At 34.5% G+C, this 18,001-nt stretch overlaps 1 protein-coding gene across 4 annotated transcripts in view; it reads right to left on the reverse strand.

The window, feature by feature from the left end:
- The window catches only part of WDR17 (WD repeat domain 17), an 82,374-nt gene that overhangs the window by 51,699 nt on the left and 12,674 nt on the right, over positions 1-18,001 (reverse strand). For 3 of the 4 annotated variants that reach the window (XM_089903567.1, XM_022570815.2, XM_089903565.1), the window contains 2 exons: positions 6,878-7,006; positions 3,974-4,157 (listed from right to left, as the gene is read on the reverse strand). In XM_089903567.1, the coding sequence (XP_089759693.1) occupies positions 3,974-4,157; positions 6,878-7,006 (313 nt within the window). Of the gene's footprint in view, positions 1-3,973; positions 4,158-6,877; positions 17,947-18,001 lie in introns of all 4 variants that reach the window. The other variant, XM_089903566.1, reaches the window with a different exon arrangement.

Genomic DNA, 18,001 nt, shown 5'->3' on the forward strand with positions numbered 1-18,001 from the left:
TACAACAACTAAAATACAAGACTGTGTTCATTATTAAAAAATATTACCTTCTTACTTGGAAATTTGATCTATAAAGTAACCCTAAAGGGTGCAGGGAACATATGCAGGGTACTTCTATGATGAAAAAGTACCTAGTTTCTGGTTTAAAACTACTAATATGATCATATGTTTCACATACTCAAAGAAATGTATAGAGTTCTTTCTTTCAGAAAACTATATATTAAAGCAATAAATTCTTACTGAGTTTTTGTGTATAAGCCCTGCTTTAGGCGTTCTAGGTATACAAGTTAATATAGGAGACAATTCCCGCTTTAAAGGATCTTAAGTATAAATTGGGGAGATGACTACATTTATGAAAAGTTGCATGCTACTATAAGGAATTTTTTTTTTTTTTTTTTTTTGCGGTACGCGGGCCTCTCACTGTTGTGGCCTCTCCCGCTGCGGAGCACAGGCTCCAGACGCGCAGGCTCAGCGGCCATGGCTCACAGGCCCAGCCGCTCCGCAGCATGTGGGATCCTCCCGGACCGGGGCACGAACCTGTGTCCCCTGCATCGGCAGGCGGACTCTCAACCACTGCGCCACCAGGGAAGCCCCTATAAGGATTTAATAACAACAAAATTAACACTACAAGCTACTTCTTATCAAGAGTTGGATTTAAGTCTTAGTTTTGCCTCGGATGATCTAAACAAGCCACTTTACCTCTGTAAACCTGTTTCCTCACATAAAAGAGACATGACTAAAAATAGCTGACCACCTGTTTCACATGAAAGTTAGGGCAAGAAAAAATAATGATGTGTGTAAAAATCCTTTTTAAACTAAAAGACAAAATACGAAAGTTAACTGTTAATCTCCTGTTATTGTGATCAAATAAATAATAGATGAAATAAATGTTATGGTAAATTTATGACTCAGGAGATAGACTGTGAATCTCCCGACACAGAATCAGAATCATCAAACTGAATATGCATATCAGATCGTGGGGAGTTAGGGCCCAGGAATCTATTTTTAACAAGGTTCTCCAAATGATTTTTATGTGTATAAGAGTTTGTGACTGTTTGGGCTACTGCCCTGCAAAGAAACTGGATTTGAATTACACCTTGAAGGAACAGCGGAGTTTCAATACGTGGGTCAAGACGTATTTCCCAGGAAGAGGAAATGCTATGAACAAAGACACAGGGTTGAAAGTTGTTCATTGACTGTAAATTCAGTTTGTGTCAGCAGCCTACAATGTGCCAAGAGGCAGAAGCTAAAGCTGATTCACTTTGTTATAAAGCAGAAACGAACACACCACTGTAAAGCAGTTATACTCCAATAAAGATGTTTAAAAAAAAAAGAGAGAAAAAAAAGAAACTGTTTCTGGGCTTGACATACAATGGGAACTCCATAAATACTCACTGAATGAATGAATGAGTACACAAATAAGGCCAATAAAAAAGCTGTTTGGTTTTCGGATACATTAACAGAAGCAGAATTTCCCCAATAAGGGATAGGACATGCTGTATGGGTCAAACCACCACAGCCCACTTGAAGGAAGCCACTGGAATGATGGCTCTCAGAATGTGTGTTTTGAGAAGCACAGCAAGGAAGAGAAAGGACCAGAAATGATGTCCTGTAGTTATAATAGAAAACACTGCTATACTGGCTTGTCACACGCAAGCACTTCTAAGAGCTCTACAAATATCCACTCATCTAATTCTCCCAACAATATTCTGAGATAGGCAGGTAGTATTATTCTCCACTGTTAACAGTTTTGTTTTGTTTTGTTTTTCTGAAAGTGTATTATTAAGTGTGACATTTTTCAGGTTGGTGACAATTTTTTAACCTTTTACATTTAAACAAAGTAATACTCATTTTCTTTTAAGTGACTTTTTTAATATTAAGAAAAAAGAATGATGAAGTAAAAAGAATACGGAGGCATGTTCAAGTTCAACAGCCGGATGTGGAAGTTCTAATATTTATTTTTTTTAAAGTTGACAATGCAAACTTCTACTTTGTTTAAACTGGATTCTGAAAAGAAAAAAGGAGTCTAAGCCTTTTCAAAGGGGATTATTTTAAATAAAAATGACCAAAAATATTCATAATTTTTGCAAATAAAGTATCAAAACTTTCAATCTTCAAATTAAGATCTTTGAAAACATAAGGAATTTACCCTGAAATTTTTCAGAAAAAGGAAAAATATGTAAAATTGATCAAAATTGTTACCACAATTATTTAATCATTCTACACATGTTAATGAAAAAGTCTTATTTAATTGCATATTCAGTGGCAAAGGAAGCTATGGTGCACACAGCTGATGAACAAAAATCTCTTCCACAATGAATGGATGTGATGCATATGGTGTTTGATGACAAATCAGTGGACAAACTAGGTAATGATACCATAATATGCTGTCTAATCTGTCCTTATGCATAACATTTAGAAAATGTTATTATGCAGTTATGGTCTAGTATAGGTTTTGTGTGACGACTTTATAAGCACAATGACATTGTATAACATTTTTAGTTTATGTCGCATAAAATATGGAAAGAATTTTAAGGAGTATTTATTGTGTTATTTAAAATTAATCTCACACAAAGCTGTATTTAAAGTAGTGGGAAAGTGCACTGTTGATCAATATAAACAATACTGGTAAAACCGTAGGATCTGTGATTGGTGGAGAAATGGCTATGACCAGAAAAACAGGAAATCTTGATTGAGGCTATTAACCACTGTTTATGCACCACAAAGCTTTGTACCAAACCTAATTTGGCTTTTTCTCATTGGAGTAGTGAAAACCTTAAGGAAAACTGTTACTTACATTAATGGAAGCTCACTGAATAGATGACTTTTAAAAAGATTTTGCTCAGAGACTGAAGCAAACTACTCACTGTCTAATACTGAAATTCACTGGTCGCTGCAAGTGAAAATAATAAGCGGCGTATATGAGCTTGGGAAGGAGATGCTCATTTTCCTAGCTGAATATATTTGGTAAATATTTTTTAGGAGAAAAGTTATATAACAAAATTGGTGTGTTTTTCGGGTGTTTTCAGCATTCCTAACGACCTAAATTTGAAAAGACAAGGGAAAAGCCATACTCAATCTATGTCGAACATATCCAAAGGTTCCAAAAGGCATCATTCTTGTTATATTGGAAGCAAGATTTAAATGCAATTGCCTGTGACTTCTCGATATTGTTGTTACACACTGAAAAGAATATGATAAAGAAACTCTGTGAAAAGTAAAGTGTGTGACGCTGTCACATCTCAGTTTACTATCTCAAAGTTACAACCAGTATTTTTTAGAGAAAAGGCTGAATATGGAAAATATATCCAGCAGTAGCTTTCAAAAACATAATCGGTAACTGAGCTACACTCAGCACTCAAAAAGAGAACTGAATTATTATGACATTTAACACAGAAAAATGATTATTTAACTTCATCGTCATTACGGGGTAAGATGCTAGGTAGAAAGAAAGTAATGATATTATGCCATTCACAAAGATCTATTTGCATAAACTAGAACTTTCTACTTTGACCTAAAAATATAGGAAAAAGTCAACTCAGCAGAGCAGTGGCTACATGTGTCATACTGTCTTTGTATGTTTCAAGCAAGGCCAATTGTCTCATTGAGAAAATAGTATCTAATTATTATTTTTATATTCATTTTGGAATTTTTAATATTATATTTAAATATTAATAAAGTTATTTGGTGTTGACTATGTTTTTTAATTGATCAGTGTATACTAAGTGATAATTTCATGAAATTTTGCTTCAGTTTTGTACACATGCACATACACAATAATGAGTCATGATGTGAAATGTGTTTCTTATACAGATTACCATTAGAAAGCTTGAAAAACACTACTTTAAAACTTGAGCTAATTGAAATAAAATATTTTGCTTACTGAAATAATAGAAAAAAAACTGAGGTATAATTCACATGTAACATTCTATTTATTTTCATTCAATAAAATAAATCCCAGTTACAGGTATACCTTTTGTATTGTCGAGTTTAGCAATGACTTTTTGTTCTGCAACATTCCAAATGATCACTAAATTATCGGTACTGCCACTTGCAAACAGATCAGGGTTATGTGGACACCAAGAGATAGCTGTGATTGTTTTTTTATGTTCAGACATAATTGCGTGAAGTTTGAATTCATTATAACGGTGATCCAACTAAAAAATATATAAATAAAACATGTCAGTGCTTCTTTCTATGTAATATAAAAAGCTACATACATGAAAATTAGTACACCTAATAACAAGATATGAACATAATTCAAGCCTTGGTCTACTTTCAAGTGAATTCAAATGTATTCAATTTGAAAGAAATCATTTTTCAAAAACATAAAAGAGAATTGAAATTAAACATACCAATTTTAAAAAGAAGTAACAATAAATGTACATTTAAATATGCATAATAATTCAGAGACTTATTTTCCATAGCTCTATTTATGAGGGAAAAACACCTTGTTCTTAAAATATTTTTTCTGCAAATTTTTACCTTATATTTGAGTCAAAAAAATGTAGGTTAAATAAGCCAGCTGCTCATTACTACATTATTAAGATGTCCAAAGTTTGCAGAGCAATGGTATCATTTGGACCTGTTTTATGTTATTGCTTTTTGGAAGGGGCATTATGCTGTGTTTTTATACGTAAGTGGACAAAAGGAATAGCCTAGTTTTCCTATTTTCTTTGTAAATGTGCCATTAATTAGTGGATCGATTCATCTATCAGTTTTACCATGTTTGAGATGTATATACTGTATATGTCATTTTGTTGAACCTGGTTTTTCCCTTTAACACATAACAAACCTTTCACAGTGTTACATAAGAGTTACTCAAATCTTTATCATATTAACTATTAACTACACCAACCTTTCTTTAACCGTATACTTGCAGTAAAATCCTAACTGCTAAATGTCACCCAAGTTTATTTGTATTAACTTCTAAATCAGGGTAATTTTTAGTTTGTTTTAGTCTTTAATAACACGCAAACTTTCTTCATAGGTTTTTTAGATTAATACTTTTAGCTTAATCTTCCTAAGTATTCAAGTCATAAAATGTCATCATTAAACAAGATATATGCAAACATTAAAAAAATTAAGTTTCGCCTTCATCCACTTTCTTACCTTCCTGACTCCTCAGAGGAATAGTTTTCCCTGCCTGATAAATTCTTCTTCTTTAGGAGGAAGTAAAAGACAAGACAATAGGGACCAAAGATTAAGGGAGAAATTTCTTAAGAGGAAGCTTAGCAACACACATAGGGTGGTAAAGAGGTAGATGGCAAAACAAAAGGGGCATCTAGAAGGCTTGCTCCTGTCTTCTGGGGAATGGGAAGTGAAGAAAAGATGTGAGTTATATTGAAATTGCATTTTGATTGCTAGATATTTCCTCAATCTTGAGAAATGGACTACATAAAATCTTAGCATTGTGGAAACTTAACTGGTTTATAGATGAATGCTATTATTTCTTCAATTTTCAATAAACTACAACACTATTAGCAATTTAAAGGAATTTTTACTCCAGAATAAAGCAATAATTTTTTTTTTCCACTCTTAACTGAAATGAGTTGGCATTTCAAGACAAAAAATTCAAGAAACATTTACCAAGTGGTTACTAAGTGCCAGAGAGTGTGCAGTCACTTGAGAATTCGAAGATGAGAAAGACCCATTCTGGTCAATGGAAGCATGTAGGGACGCAATCCATTCCATAAGGTCCTTCACTAAGAACGAGGGAAAAGCAGAATGTAGAAAAGAGCTTATACATTTGAGCTGACACCTGAAAGATGAGAAAATGTCTCTGGACAGGCAATGTGGGCAAACTGAAAAATTAGTGCAAGCACAGGCAAGATACAAAAGAGTCTGAGTAGTTTTGGAAAAGGCAGTGATCTCAGGGTCTGGAGCACAAGGTGCCAGGGAGACGGAGACAGGAAGATCATGAAAGGCTGTCATACCGTGAGGTTGGATGTTAATATTAAGGAATGAGGAGCGACTGAAGACTGAAAAGTTTAGATTTGCATTATAGATGACTGATTACGCTGAAGGATAAATTAGAGGGAGTCAAGATAGAGGCAAAGAGGATATTAAGAAACCGTTACAGTAGTTTAGGTGAGAAGGATATGAAGAAGGGAGTAAAAGGTAGAAAATACCAGAACCAGTCCTGGTTACCTAGGGTGCAGGACGTGAGTAGAAGAGGGAGTCAGTGATAACTCTCACATCTGTGGTTTAGACTAATGGTTAGTGGGTGACACTGAAATACTGGCTCCAGGTTTAAGAAGAAAAACTGGACTTGGATTTATGATGCTCATGGCACCTCTATATGAAAAAATTCAGAAGGCCGTTGGCTGTGTAGATTGGGAACTGACAAGAGATGTCTGGATGGAGCCAGCACATGAAAAAAGGTAGTGATAAAGGTGTCTATCCCAAGACTATCTCAAAATATGTTACAACTGCACTATTTTTAATAGAAGGATCTCTAAAGGACTACTCACTTCTTCAACTGATAAGACTATTTTCTCGTATCACATGTTACTGAGCAAGGTTTGAAATAAATGGACAAATGAATTCCATTTATTTATATGGGAATATAGTTTAAAAGAATTAAGAACTACTTGTTCACCGTTCATAAAACAGGACCTTTAATTCTTGAAGAAATTCTTTTCGATGAATAGCATCAAAATAGGATTACTAAATCAATTAAGAATTTGCTAATAATTTAATATTATAATATGAGCATTTTCTAAAAGCTTGACTTGTAAAACTAACATAGTATAAATAGTAACAAAATATATGATAAAATATCAATAAAGTTACAGCATTAAGCTTTTCAAGTATTAATTAAATAGTAATTTTACCTGATAAAAGGAAAACTTGGAAAGAATCAGCATTCTTTTACCTGATAAATATAGATGGCCAGGGTAGCACAGTACGCAAACCTGTCTCCATTGGCAACGCACACATCTTTGTTCCATGGCTGACATCCAGCAGCCAGCAGTCCCACTTGTCTTACCTGGGACATGTTTGCCTTGAGAAACAAATTCAGAGGCATATCAGTCAATTCCATTATTCAATAAGCTTCCTCTTCTTTGTTTTACATCTGTTTTCTTCAATCCTTATCTTTACGCCCTGAAAACATTTTCTACTAGCGCTATCAATCTCAGCGTCTACTTTCAAAGAACAGGAGTTGAAATCTCCAAATGTCAACAAACATCAAGGCCGGTCATTTCAGTTAAGGAAGCGAGAGATTATAAAATAAATGACGACTGACATTTGACCAAGGGTTGGTAATCCTACCAGGAGTGACAAGGACCAGAGTGAAATAGAAAGTGCATATCCTAGCTAAAGGGTCTAGTACCACTGGAGAAGGTTACTCCATGTTGCCAGATTTCTGGAACTTCCCAAAGAAATGGAAATATCCAGATGTTTATGTAAACGTACCAATTTTTATACACTGGCAATTCCTTCAAGGCAGCAAATTCAAGTGTAAAACACTGTGAGCCAATACAATGTTGGGAGGATTGTGACCTCTGTCTCAGAACTTCACAAGTCTTCACATTGATTCTACGTCCTCACAGAAACTATTCGAGGTACACAAGGCAGGAATACAAGCTGGCTTAACAGCAGTGTTCATTGTGAAGAGAGGACAGAAGGAAGCTGGAAATTACAGAATATAAATCGTTTATATAGCAGGGCAGAGGATTTCAGAGTAAACGAGCCCAGAGTCAGTTACGTTATATCTCATTTATTTATAAAGCTACTTTCCTCTTTATATCTTTTCTAGTTCATATTTCCACTTCCTGAAAAGATCTCTTCTTTTTTCCCCTTCTCTTTCTTCTCCAATTTCTATCTTCATCCCATTAAATTCCTTTATCTGGGTGGAACTAGTGATATATTTCCCCAAAAAAGAAAATAATTTGCAGTGAAAACTGGCAGGATAAAAAAGCGGTGCTACTAACCTTTCGGTGCTTACAAGTAAGAAACTGCTACAAATACCTGCTTTCTTCCTCCTCTAATGACACCTAGCATTCTGGATAAATTTTAAAAATACACTTTTTTTCAATTAGTAATGTTATGACAATATTACTTTTCATTGAAAATATACATTATTTCAACCACATGTGAATTAAATAGGCTGTTATAGTTTATCCTTGGTATGTATGATTACTATTAATGTTTGTGTGTAAACAAATTTTGAGTTTATATTTGGAAAAGAAACATAAGGGAAAGATATTTAAATATACAGGCAAAATGGAGTCATTTAATTTTCACTTTCTTCTAACTCTGTTTTACTTTTTTAAAAATTAATAAACTTTATTTTTAGAGCAGTTTGAGGTTTACAGCAAAACTGAGTAGAAATTACAGAGCTTTTCATTCGCCCCCCAGTTCCCCAACATGCACAAGCTCCGCCACTATCAACATCCCTACCAGATGGTACATTTGTTATAATGATGAACCTACCCTGACACATCATTACCATCCAAAGTCCAGAGTTTACAGTAGGGTTCACTCTTGGAGTTGTACGTTCTACGGGTTTTGACAAATGCATAACTACATGCATCACCATTGTAGCATCATACAAAGTAGTTTCACGTAACCATTGATCTTTTTACTGTCTCCATAGCTTTGCCTTTTCCAGAATATAGCTGGAAATCATACAGTATGGTGTTTTTTTCCAGATTGGTTTCTTACACTTAGTAATATGTATTCAGTGTCTTTTCATGGCTTGATAGCTCATTTCTTCTTAGCACTGAATAACAGTCCATTGTTTTGATGTACCGTGGTTTGTTGACCCATTCACCTATTGAAGGACATGTGGTTGTTTGCAAGTTTGGGCAATTATGAATAAAGTCACTATAAACATCTGTATGCAGGTTTTTGTCTGGACATAACTTTTCAATTCATTTAGGTAAATAAGAAGGAGTGGAAAAGGAAGAGTTTGCTGGATCCTGGTAAGGGTATGTTTATTTTGTAACAAACTATTGAACTGTCTTCCAAAGTGTCTGCCCCATTTTGCATTCCCACCAGCAATGAATGAGAGTTCCTGCTGCTGTACATCCTCACCATCCTTCGGTGTTGTCAGTGTTTTAGATGGGCCATTCGAATAGGCACATAGTAGTATCTCACTGTCGTTTTAATTTGCAATTCCCTAATAACTTATGATGTTGGACATCTTTCCATAGCTTACATGTCATCTTCTTCAGTGAGGTGTCTTTTCAAGTCTTTTTCCCTTTTATTTTTATTGAAGTATAGTTGATTTACAATGTTGTGTTAGTTTCAGATGTACAGAAAAGTGGTTCATATATATATATATATATATATATATATATGTATTACTTTTCAGATTCTTTTCCATTTTAGGCTATTACAGGATATTGACTATAGTTCCCTGTGCTATACAGTAGGTCCCTGGTTTTTTTTAATTGGGGTGTTTGTCTTTTCTTGTTGAATTTTAAGAGTTCTCCACATATTCTGGGTAACAGTTATTAGATGGTCTTTGGCAAATATTTTCTCCGAGTCTGTGGCTTGTCTTCTTTTTCTCTTGACACTGTCTTTCATAGAGGAGAATATTTTAATTTAATAAAGTTTAGCATTCAATTATTTATTTCATGGATGATGCCTTTGGTGTTGAATCTAAAAATTCATGGCCATACCCAAGGTCATCTAGGTTTCTCTTATGTTATCTTCTAGGAGTTTAATAGTTTTGTGTTTTACCTTTAGGGTCTAAAATCCATTTATGAAAGATGTAAGGTCTAGTCTAGATTACTTTTTTTGCATGTGGATGTCCAGTTCTAGTACCATTTGTTGAAAAGACTATCTTTTCTCCATTGTATTGCCTTTGATCCTTTGTTGAAGATGAGTTGATTATATTTACGTGGGTGTATTTACGGGCTCTCTATTCTGTTACACTGATCTAGTTATCTATTCTTTTATCAATACTACACTGTCTTAATACTGTAGCTTTACAGTAAGCCTTGAAGTTGGGTAGTGTCAGGCCACTGACTTTGTTGCTCTCGTTCAACACTGTGTTAGCTGTTTGGGGTCTTTTGCCTTTCCATATAAACTTTAGAATCAGTTTGTCAATATCCAAAAAAAATAACTTCCTGAGATTCTGGTTGGGATTTTATCACATCTATAGATCAAGTTTTAGCAATAAGTGACATCTTGACACTATTGATTCTTTCTATCCCTGAACATGGAATATCTCTCCATTTATTTAGTTCTTTGATATCTGTTGTCTGAGGTTTCATTGTTTTTCTCATATTGATCTTGTACATATTTTGTCAGATTTAAACCTCAGTATTTCATTTTTGGGGTGCTATTGTAAATGGTAATGTGTTTTAAATTTCAAATTACACTTGTTCATTGCTGGTACACAAGAAAGTGATTGACTTTTGTATATTAATCTTGTATTCTAAAATCTTGCTAAAATCACTATATTGGTACCAGGAGGTTTTTTTCTACGCAGACACTAAAGTCATCTGTGAACAAAGACAGTTTGATTTCTTCCATGCCAATCTGTATACCTTTTATTTCCTTTTCTTGTCCAGTTACATTACTTAGGACTTCAGTACAGTGTTGAAAAGCAGTGGTGAGAGCAGACATCCCTGCCTTGTTCCTGATCATAGCAGGAGAACTTCAAGTTTCTCACCATTAAGTATGATGTTAGTTACAGGGCTTTTGTTCTTTATCAAGATGAGGAATAAATATGTTCTTTGTCAAGTTGAGGAAGTTACCCTCTATTCCTAGGCTGCTGAGAGATTTCATCATGAAGGAGTATTGGATTTTGTCAAATGATTTTCAGCACCTGTTGATACAAAGGTCTATTCAGGTCTAGATACACATCTACACAGATTGTCTATTTATTCTTGTGTGAGTTTTGGCAAACTGTGTCTTCAAAAAATAGGTTCGTTTCATCTAGGTTATCAAATTTGTGGGCATAGAATTATTGATAGTACTCCTTTATTATCCTTTTAATGTCCATAGGATCTGTAGTGATATCTCTTCTTTCACTACTAATATTAGTAATATATTTCTTCTCTTTTTCTTCTTAAGTAGCCTGGCTAAAGGCTTATAAACTTTATTGATCTTTTCAAAGAAGCAGCTTTTAGTTTTGTTTTCTCTATTCATTTTCTATTTTCAATTTCATTAATTTCTGCTCTAATTTTTATTATTTCTTTTATTCTGCTTACTGTGAATTCCATTTGCTCTTCTTTTTCTAGTGTCCTAAGGCAGAAGCTTAGATGACTGATTTTAGATCTTCTTTTTTTTCTAAGAAATGCACTAAATGCTATAAATTTCCCTCCAAGCCCTGCTTTTGTGGGCTTTTACTTCATTAAGTTGTATTTTCAATTTCATTTAGTTCAAAATAATTTTTAATTTCTCTTGAGAGTTCTTCTTTGATCCATGTGTTGTTTAGAAAAGTGTTGTTTAAGTATTTGGGGGTTTTCCAGCTATGTTTCTGCTACGGATATCTAGTTTAGTTCCATTGTCTCAGAGCAGACCTGTATTATTTCTATACTTTTAAAATTTGTTAAGGTGTGTTTTTTGGTCCAGAATATGGTCTAGTCTGTGAATGTTCCTTGTGAGCTTGAGAAGAATGTGTAATCTGCTGTTGTTGGATGAAGTAGCCTATAGATGTCAATTATATCCAGTTGATTGAAGATGCTCTTGAGTTCAGCTATGTCCCTACTAACTTTCTGTCTGCTAGATCTGTTAAATTCTTATAAAGGGATATTAAAGTCCCCAACTATAATAGTGGGTTCATCTATTTCTCCTTGCACTTCTATCAGCTTTGCCTCATGTATTATGATACTCTGTTATTAGGCGAATACACATTAAGGATTGTTATATCTTCTTGGAATACTGACCCCTTGATTATTATGTAATGTCCCTCTTTATCCCTGACAGCTTTCCTTGCTCTGAAGTCTGCTCCATCTGAAATTAAGACAGACATGCCTACTTCTTTTGATTAGTGTTAGCATGGTATATTTTCTCCATCCCTTTACTTTTAATCTATATGTGCCTTTATATTTAATGTGAATTTCTTGCAGAAAACACATAGTTGGGCCTTGTTTTTCGATCCACTTTGACAAACTCTGTCTTTTAATTGGTGCGTGTAGATCATCAACATTCAAGGTGATTATTGATATAGTTGGATTAATATCTACTGTATATTTACTGTTTCATTTTGTTGTCCTTGATCTTTGGTCCTGTTTTTGTCTCCCACACTTTCTCTTTCTTTTGTGGTTTCAACTGAGTACGACTCAATTTTTTTCTCCTTTCTTAGCATATCAATTATACCTCATTTAAAAACATTTTAGGGCTTCCCTGGTGGCGCAGTGGTTGAGAGTCCGCCTGCCGATGCAGGGGACGCAGGTTCGTGCCCCGGTCTGGGAAGATCCCACATGCCGCGGAGCGGCTGGGCCCCTGAGCCATGGCTGCTGAGCCTGCGCGTCCAGAGCCTGTGCTCCGCAACGGAAGAGGCCACAACAGTGAGAGGCCCGCGTACCACAAAACAAAAAACAAACAAAAAAAAACATTTTAAGTTCTTGTCCTAGATTTTGCAATATACATTGACAACTAATCCAAATCTACTTTCAAATAATACTATTCCACTTCTCAGTACCTTATAAAAACAAAATAATCCTAATTCCTCTTTCTAATCTCTTGTATCATTGATGTCATTCATTTCACTCACATAAGCATACCTGACACATATATGTATGTATGTGTATGTGTGTGTGTGTACACACATAAGCTTACATAATCAAAGACATTGTCACTAATTTCATTTTGAACAAACTGTTATTTGTTAGGTCAATTAAGAATAAGAAAATGAAAGTTTTTATTTTACCATCACTTAGTCATTCTCCACTGTTCTTTGTTTTTGTTTTTTTTTCTTTTTCTTTTTTTTTTTTTTGCTGTACGCGGGCCTCTCACTGTCATGGCCTCTCCCGTTGCGGAGCACAGGCTCTGGACGCGCAGGCTCAGCGGCCAGGGCTCACGGGCCCAGCCGCTCCGCGGCATGCGGGATCCACCCGGACCGGGGCACGAACCCGCGTCCCCTGCATCGGCAGGCGGACTCTCAACCACTGCGCCACAAGGGAAGCCCTGTTCTTCCTTTGTTTATGTAGATCTGAATTTCTACCTATATAATTTTCCTTCTCTCTGAAGAACTTTTTTTTTTTAACATTTCTTGCAAGGCAGGTCTACTGACAACAAATGCCCCAATTTTTGTTTGTCTAAGAAAGCCCTTATTTCTCTTTCACTTTTGAAAGATAGTTTCACAAGGTACAGAATTCTAGGTTGGTGTTTTAGTTCTCTCAACACTTTAAACGTTTCATTCCACTCTCTTCTTGATTGCATGGTTTCTGAGAAGTGGATATAATTCTGACCCTTGCTCTGGCTTCTTTTAAGATTTCTCTTTGTCTTTGATTTTCTGAAGTTTGGATATGATTTTCCTAGGCGTATTTTTTTTTTTTTGGCATTTATCCTGCTTAGTGTTCTCCAAACTTCGTGGATCTGTGGTTTGGTGTCTGATGTTAATTTTAGGACATTCTAAGTCATTATTGTTTCAATTATTGCTTCTGTCCCTGTCTTTCTTCTTCTGGTATTTCCGTTATGTGTATGGAAATGTAGTTGTACATTTGTAGTTGTCCCACAGTTCTTGGACATTCTGTTCTGTTATTTTTTCATTTTTTTCTCTTTTCTTTTTAGTTTTGGAAGTTTCTATTGTCATATTCTCAAGCTCAGAGATTCTTTTCTCAGTCATATCCAGTCTACTAATGAATCTATTAAAGGCATTCTTCATTTCTGTTACAGTATTTCTGATCTCTTGTATTTCTTGTTGATTCTTTCTTAGAATTTCCATCTCTCTGTTTAAATTATCCATCTGTTTTTCCATGTTGTCTACTTTTTTCATTAAAGCCCTCAGCATACTAATCATACTTTCAAAAAAAATTATTGGTCGGATAAATTCCAACATCCCTGCCGTATCTGACTTTGGAGCTGATGCTTGTTTAATCTCTTTAAACTGTGTTTTTTGCTTTTTAGTGTGCCTTGTGATTTTTTGTTGAAAGGAGAACATGATGTTACTGGCTAAAAGGAACTGGTAAGCAGACCTTTAGTAATGTAATGTTAAGTTGTGGGAGGAGAGAAAGCATTCTGCGGTCCTATGATTAAGTCTCTGTCTTCTGATGAGCCTATGGCTGTGGAATGGGAATTTCACCAGTTTTCTCAGGGATCTTTCTCCCCTAGGTGGGACAGGATAGCTAGTTAGCGGGGACTGGGTATTTCCCTTCCCCCAGATAGGTTAGGTACTGATATAATCTCTGCAGATCAGGCTCTCGTAAAATAGTTTCTCCTCACCGGCAGCCTTGTTAAGAAGAAGAGTGCTCTGACATATTTCAAAACAATTCCTTTTCCTCTTCCTTTGGCAGAAGCATGAAGGGATCTTTCTCTGATATTTACTGTGAAAACTTGGTAAAGGTCCTGGGGGTAAAACTCAGAAAAGCCTGGAGGCCTCCTTATTACTCCCCCCCGCTGTCCTGAGCTTTTAACTCTGGGACTTGATATATGAGCCTCCAGCAATTCATCAATTACAGTTCAGGTTTTCCACTCTGGCTCTGGTTCCCACAGAGGTTTCTGCTGGTGGGTTTCTGCTCTGGTGCATTGGGATTCTCTGTATCTGCCTGTCTGTCTCTCCAACCTGGGACAGCGGTTTGCCTTGTGACCTCACTTCTCTTATGAATCTAAGAAAAGTTGTTGATTTGTTTTAGGCCAGAGTAAAGACTTCTGAGCTCCTACATGACAAACTGGAAACTAAAAGTCCCTCTGCTAGCTCTTTATTTATTGAAAACAAATAAATTACTTCTAAATCCATGCCAATACTTTTTATTTTATCAGTTTATCCTGATTTACTTCTTTTTAGTTTCTAACTTCAGATAATATAAACATTTCAATATTGTCATACAATTTGGTATGCCTTCGTACGCTTCTAAGCAGCTTTTATAAGTCTTATAGTCCAACAACTTAAATCCTTCATAATTCAGAGTTGAATAACTTGCCTACACCAGCCATTAAAATAATAAACAGGAAAAAACAAAATGGCAGCTTCTTAAAAAAATTAGGATTTTGAATGAGGTATTAAAAAATCATGCATCATTAAACATATGAATACTATTGCATCTATAATTCTGAATTATGTATTTAAACTGCTAGTATTTGAAACTTCTATATTATTTTTCTCAAAAGTATCATAAAATATATATATATATAATATTATGTAGCCTTTATTAAGTGATATCTACAGTCACCGAGGAGATAAAAAGAAATGTCCAGAAGCTTTTGATATCACTGTGGTCAGCATGAATGTTTACAGCATTAGTGATTCTGCATTACTAAAAATAGAAAACGTTCAACCGAAAGTCCATTTCAAAATACATGTTTATATTTTAAATATAAATCCTACAAATATGTCACATATATAGGAAATCTAATATATTTTAACTGTATGTGACAGGTAGTTTTATATTTCAGGTAAATATTACGTACCCTTTTATCTTTAGTTAAGAATATGTTTCCTTCTTATGTGAACCACCTAAGAATTTCCATGTCCATTCTAAAGATTTGCTATTTCAGAAAACGTCATCTTTCTGGCCCAGAAACAATATACACACTTTAAAGATAAAGTACTAAACCTTGCAGTTCACTGAATAACGCAGATTTACAAAGGATTCAGGAAGAAAGTCTGAGCATTGTGTCACCTCACATGCAACTGACAGTGTCAGTTGCCTGGCAACTACAGCCCTACAGAGATATTATTTTCATTTTTTTAACCTAAATTCTACTCTTGGTTTCAATCTTGTATTATATGAAATACACAATGCATACATTATAATTACACTGAAGTGTAAGTGTATGAAATGTAAAAAAGCAAGTTATAAGAGTATATTTGCATTAGATTTGTATAACATTAAAGCTCACCTCTGAATATGCAAGATTATATGACATAAGCATGAAATTTAAATATAGCTAGAGTTACAATACTGCCAAAAATAAAATTATAAAACTAAGTTAAAATCAAGTTCATATACATGTGCTGTGTGTGTAGAAATATATACATATGCCATAAATATTAATTATATCAAAGTATAAAGGCCACTTCAGCGATCTAAAGATAAAACTCATACTTGTATGTGACTTTTTTCAAACACTACATTTCTCAATTATAATTTTTAGCTCAAAAACCAACTTATCTTTTCCAGTAAGCATTAAAAATATAACAATAGAAAAATCTGGTATTCTGAATGCTGACTATATAGGGTATATGTGCACATATATATCATCTGAAAAATTTTAAGCTGGAATTTTACAAGAAATTAAATAATCATGTTTCAATTTTCATTATTTAGAATAAGCTGCTTCATTGTCATCTAAGTCTGTATAAGAACTGATCAAAACTTGAGCCAAGAAAAGCTTAAACTCATGAAGAGGATATGGTAATTTTAGGGTTGGACTATATCTATATATGAGAATAGTTATTCTTTTAATATGTCTCAGAACAAGGAATTCACTTATAAAGGCCATAGTTTATTAAAGGGCAGATTGGGGCTATGGTGGAGGGAAGGATTTTGAATCCTCAAAATCTCCATGAGCTGCCTCAAAATCACTAGAAAGAGACACACAATTTTAGCAAAACGCATTTTCTTAAAATCAGTCACCCCCTCCCTCCAAATTAATTGTCATCCCTTTCCTTTCCCATAGAGGAATATATGCACTACACTTGAAAAAAAAAAAGCCTTCTGTCTGAACATCAGAAATACACTGTTATTACATTTTAAATGCACACACACAATATAAAAAAGGATGCTGGCATTACAGTGCGTGCAAACGTGTCTGTGTGTGTGTGTGTGTGTGTGTGTGTGTCCAGCACAACTTCAAATACTGCTATTAAACTCATAAGCTGAAATATTTCTATCATTATGGTTAAGGCTGGAATTCGGGATGGTGAGCTACCCAGTAATTCTCAACCTCCCTTCTAAAGAACACTTTAGGATCCATACCATGAGGGTTATTCTCCAGAGTTAGATATTTACTGGCTCCTGAGATGTTTACCAGCTTGTTTCACAGCTGAAAAAAAAAAAAAATCTGAAGAAGAAAACCCAAGAGGCTTAAACTGCTGAGGATTTACAACTAAAAAGATAATCTAAAAGAAGTAAAATGCTGAGAAAATATCTTTGATTGAGGTGATTAGAATAGTACCCTGAAGAAGTAAGGAGGAAGGAAGAAAAATTCAGCGCTGCATGTCTTTAGTAGTACACGCCCTCAAACAACAATGGGGATAAAGCTGGTAAAACTCCATCAAGATATTCTGGCTCTTTTGTTCCACTCATTAGTGAAAAGAAAAATCCACAAATCTCCTTCATTTAGATAATTAAGAAATCCTTCATTGAAAAGGTGACCACAATCAAAGAGAAATCTTATGTTATTCTAAACTAAATCCATTTTGATAAGGTGCATTTAAAGATGGCAGTTTTCTGCTATCGCAGTAGAAATAGATCAGAATAGCTGTGCTGCGCAACAGTTGCCATAGTAACAATGCAAATCCCTTTGAGCATAATTAATTGCCTAAAAATTTACCAAATGGAACATGGCACTCTTCTTCAGAACATTTTTTCATTTTCTTTTATAATATTATTATAATACATGGTATTTCATACATATTTCTATCATAAAATTATGTAAAATTACTTTCTTGAAATTATTGCTATTTTCATACATTAATCTCATTAGAAAGAATCCTATTTTATCTTTAAAGCCTAAAGACAATCTGAACACGTTAAGAATTCATCTGAAATCAGGATAGAAAAAAACACCTTTTCTTCAATAAATGACTATCCTTATATATTTTCTTACCTCTGCTTTTAAGTCTATCAGATAAGTATCCTATTTACCCTCAGAATCCTGCAATGCAAAAATGTCCACAATATAAATGACACAGAAATACAGCTGCATGAGA

This window comes from Delphinapterus leucas, chromosome 21 (assembly GCF_059928025.1).
Source record: "Delphinapterus leucas isolate spDelLeu-1000000601 "Yukka" chromosome 21, BTC_Dleu_Yukka2, whole genome shotgun sequence".
Taxonomy (NCBI): domain Eukaryota; kingdom Metazoa; phylum Chordata; class Mammalia; order Artiodactyla; family Monodontidae; genus Delphinapterus; species Delphinapterus leucas.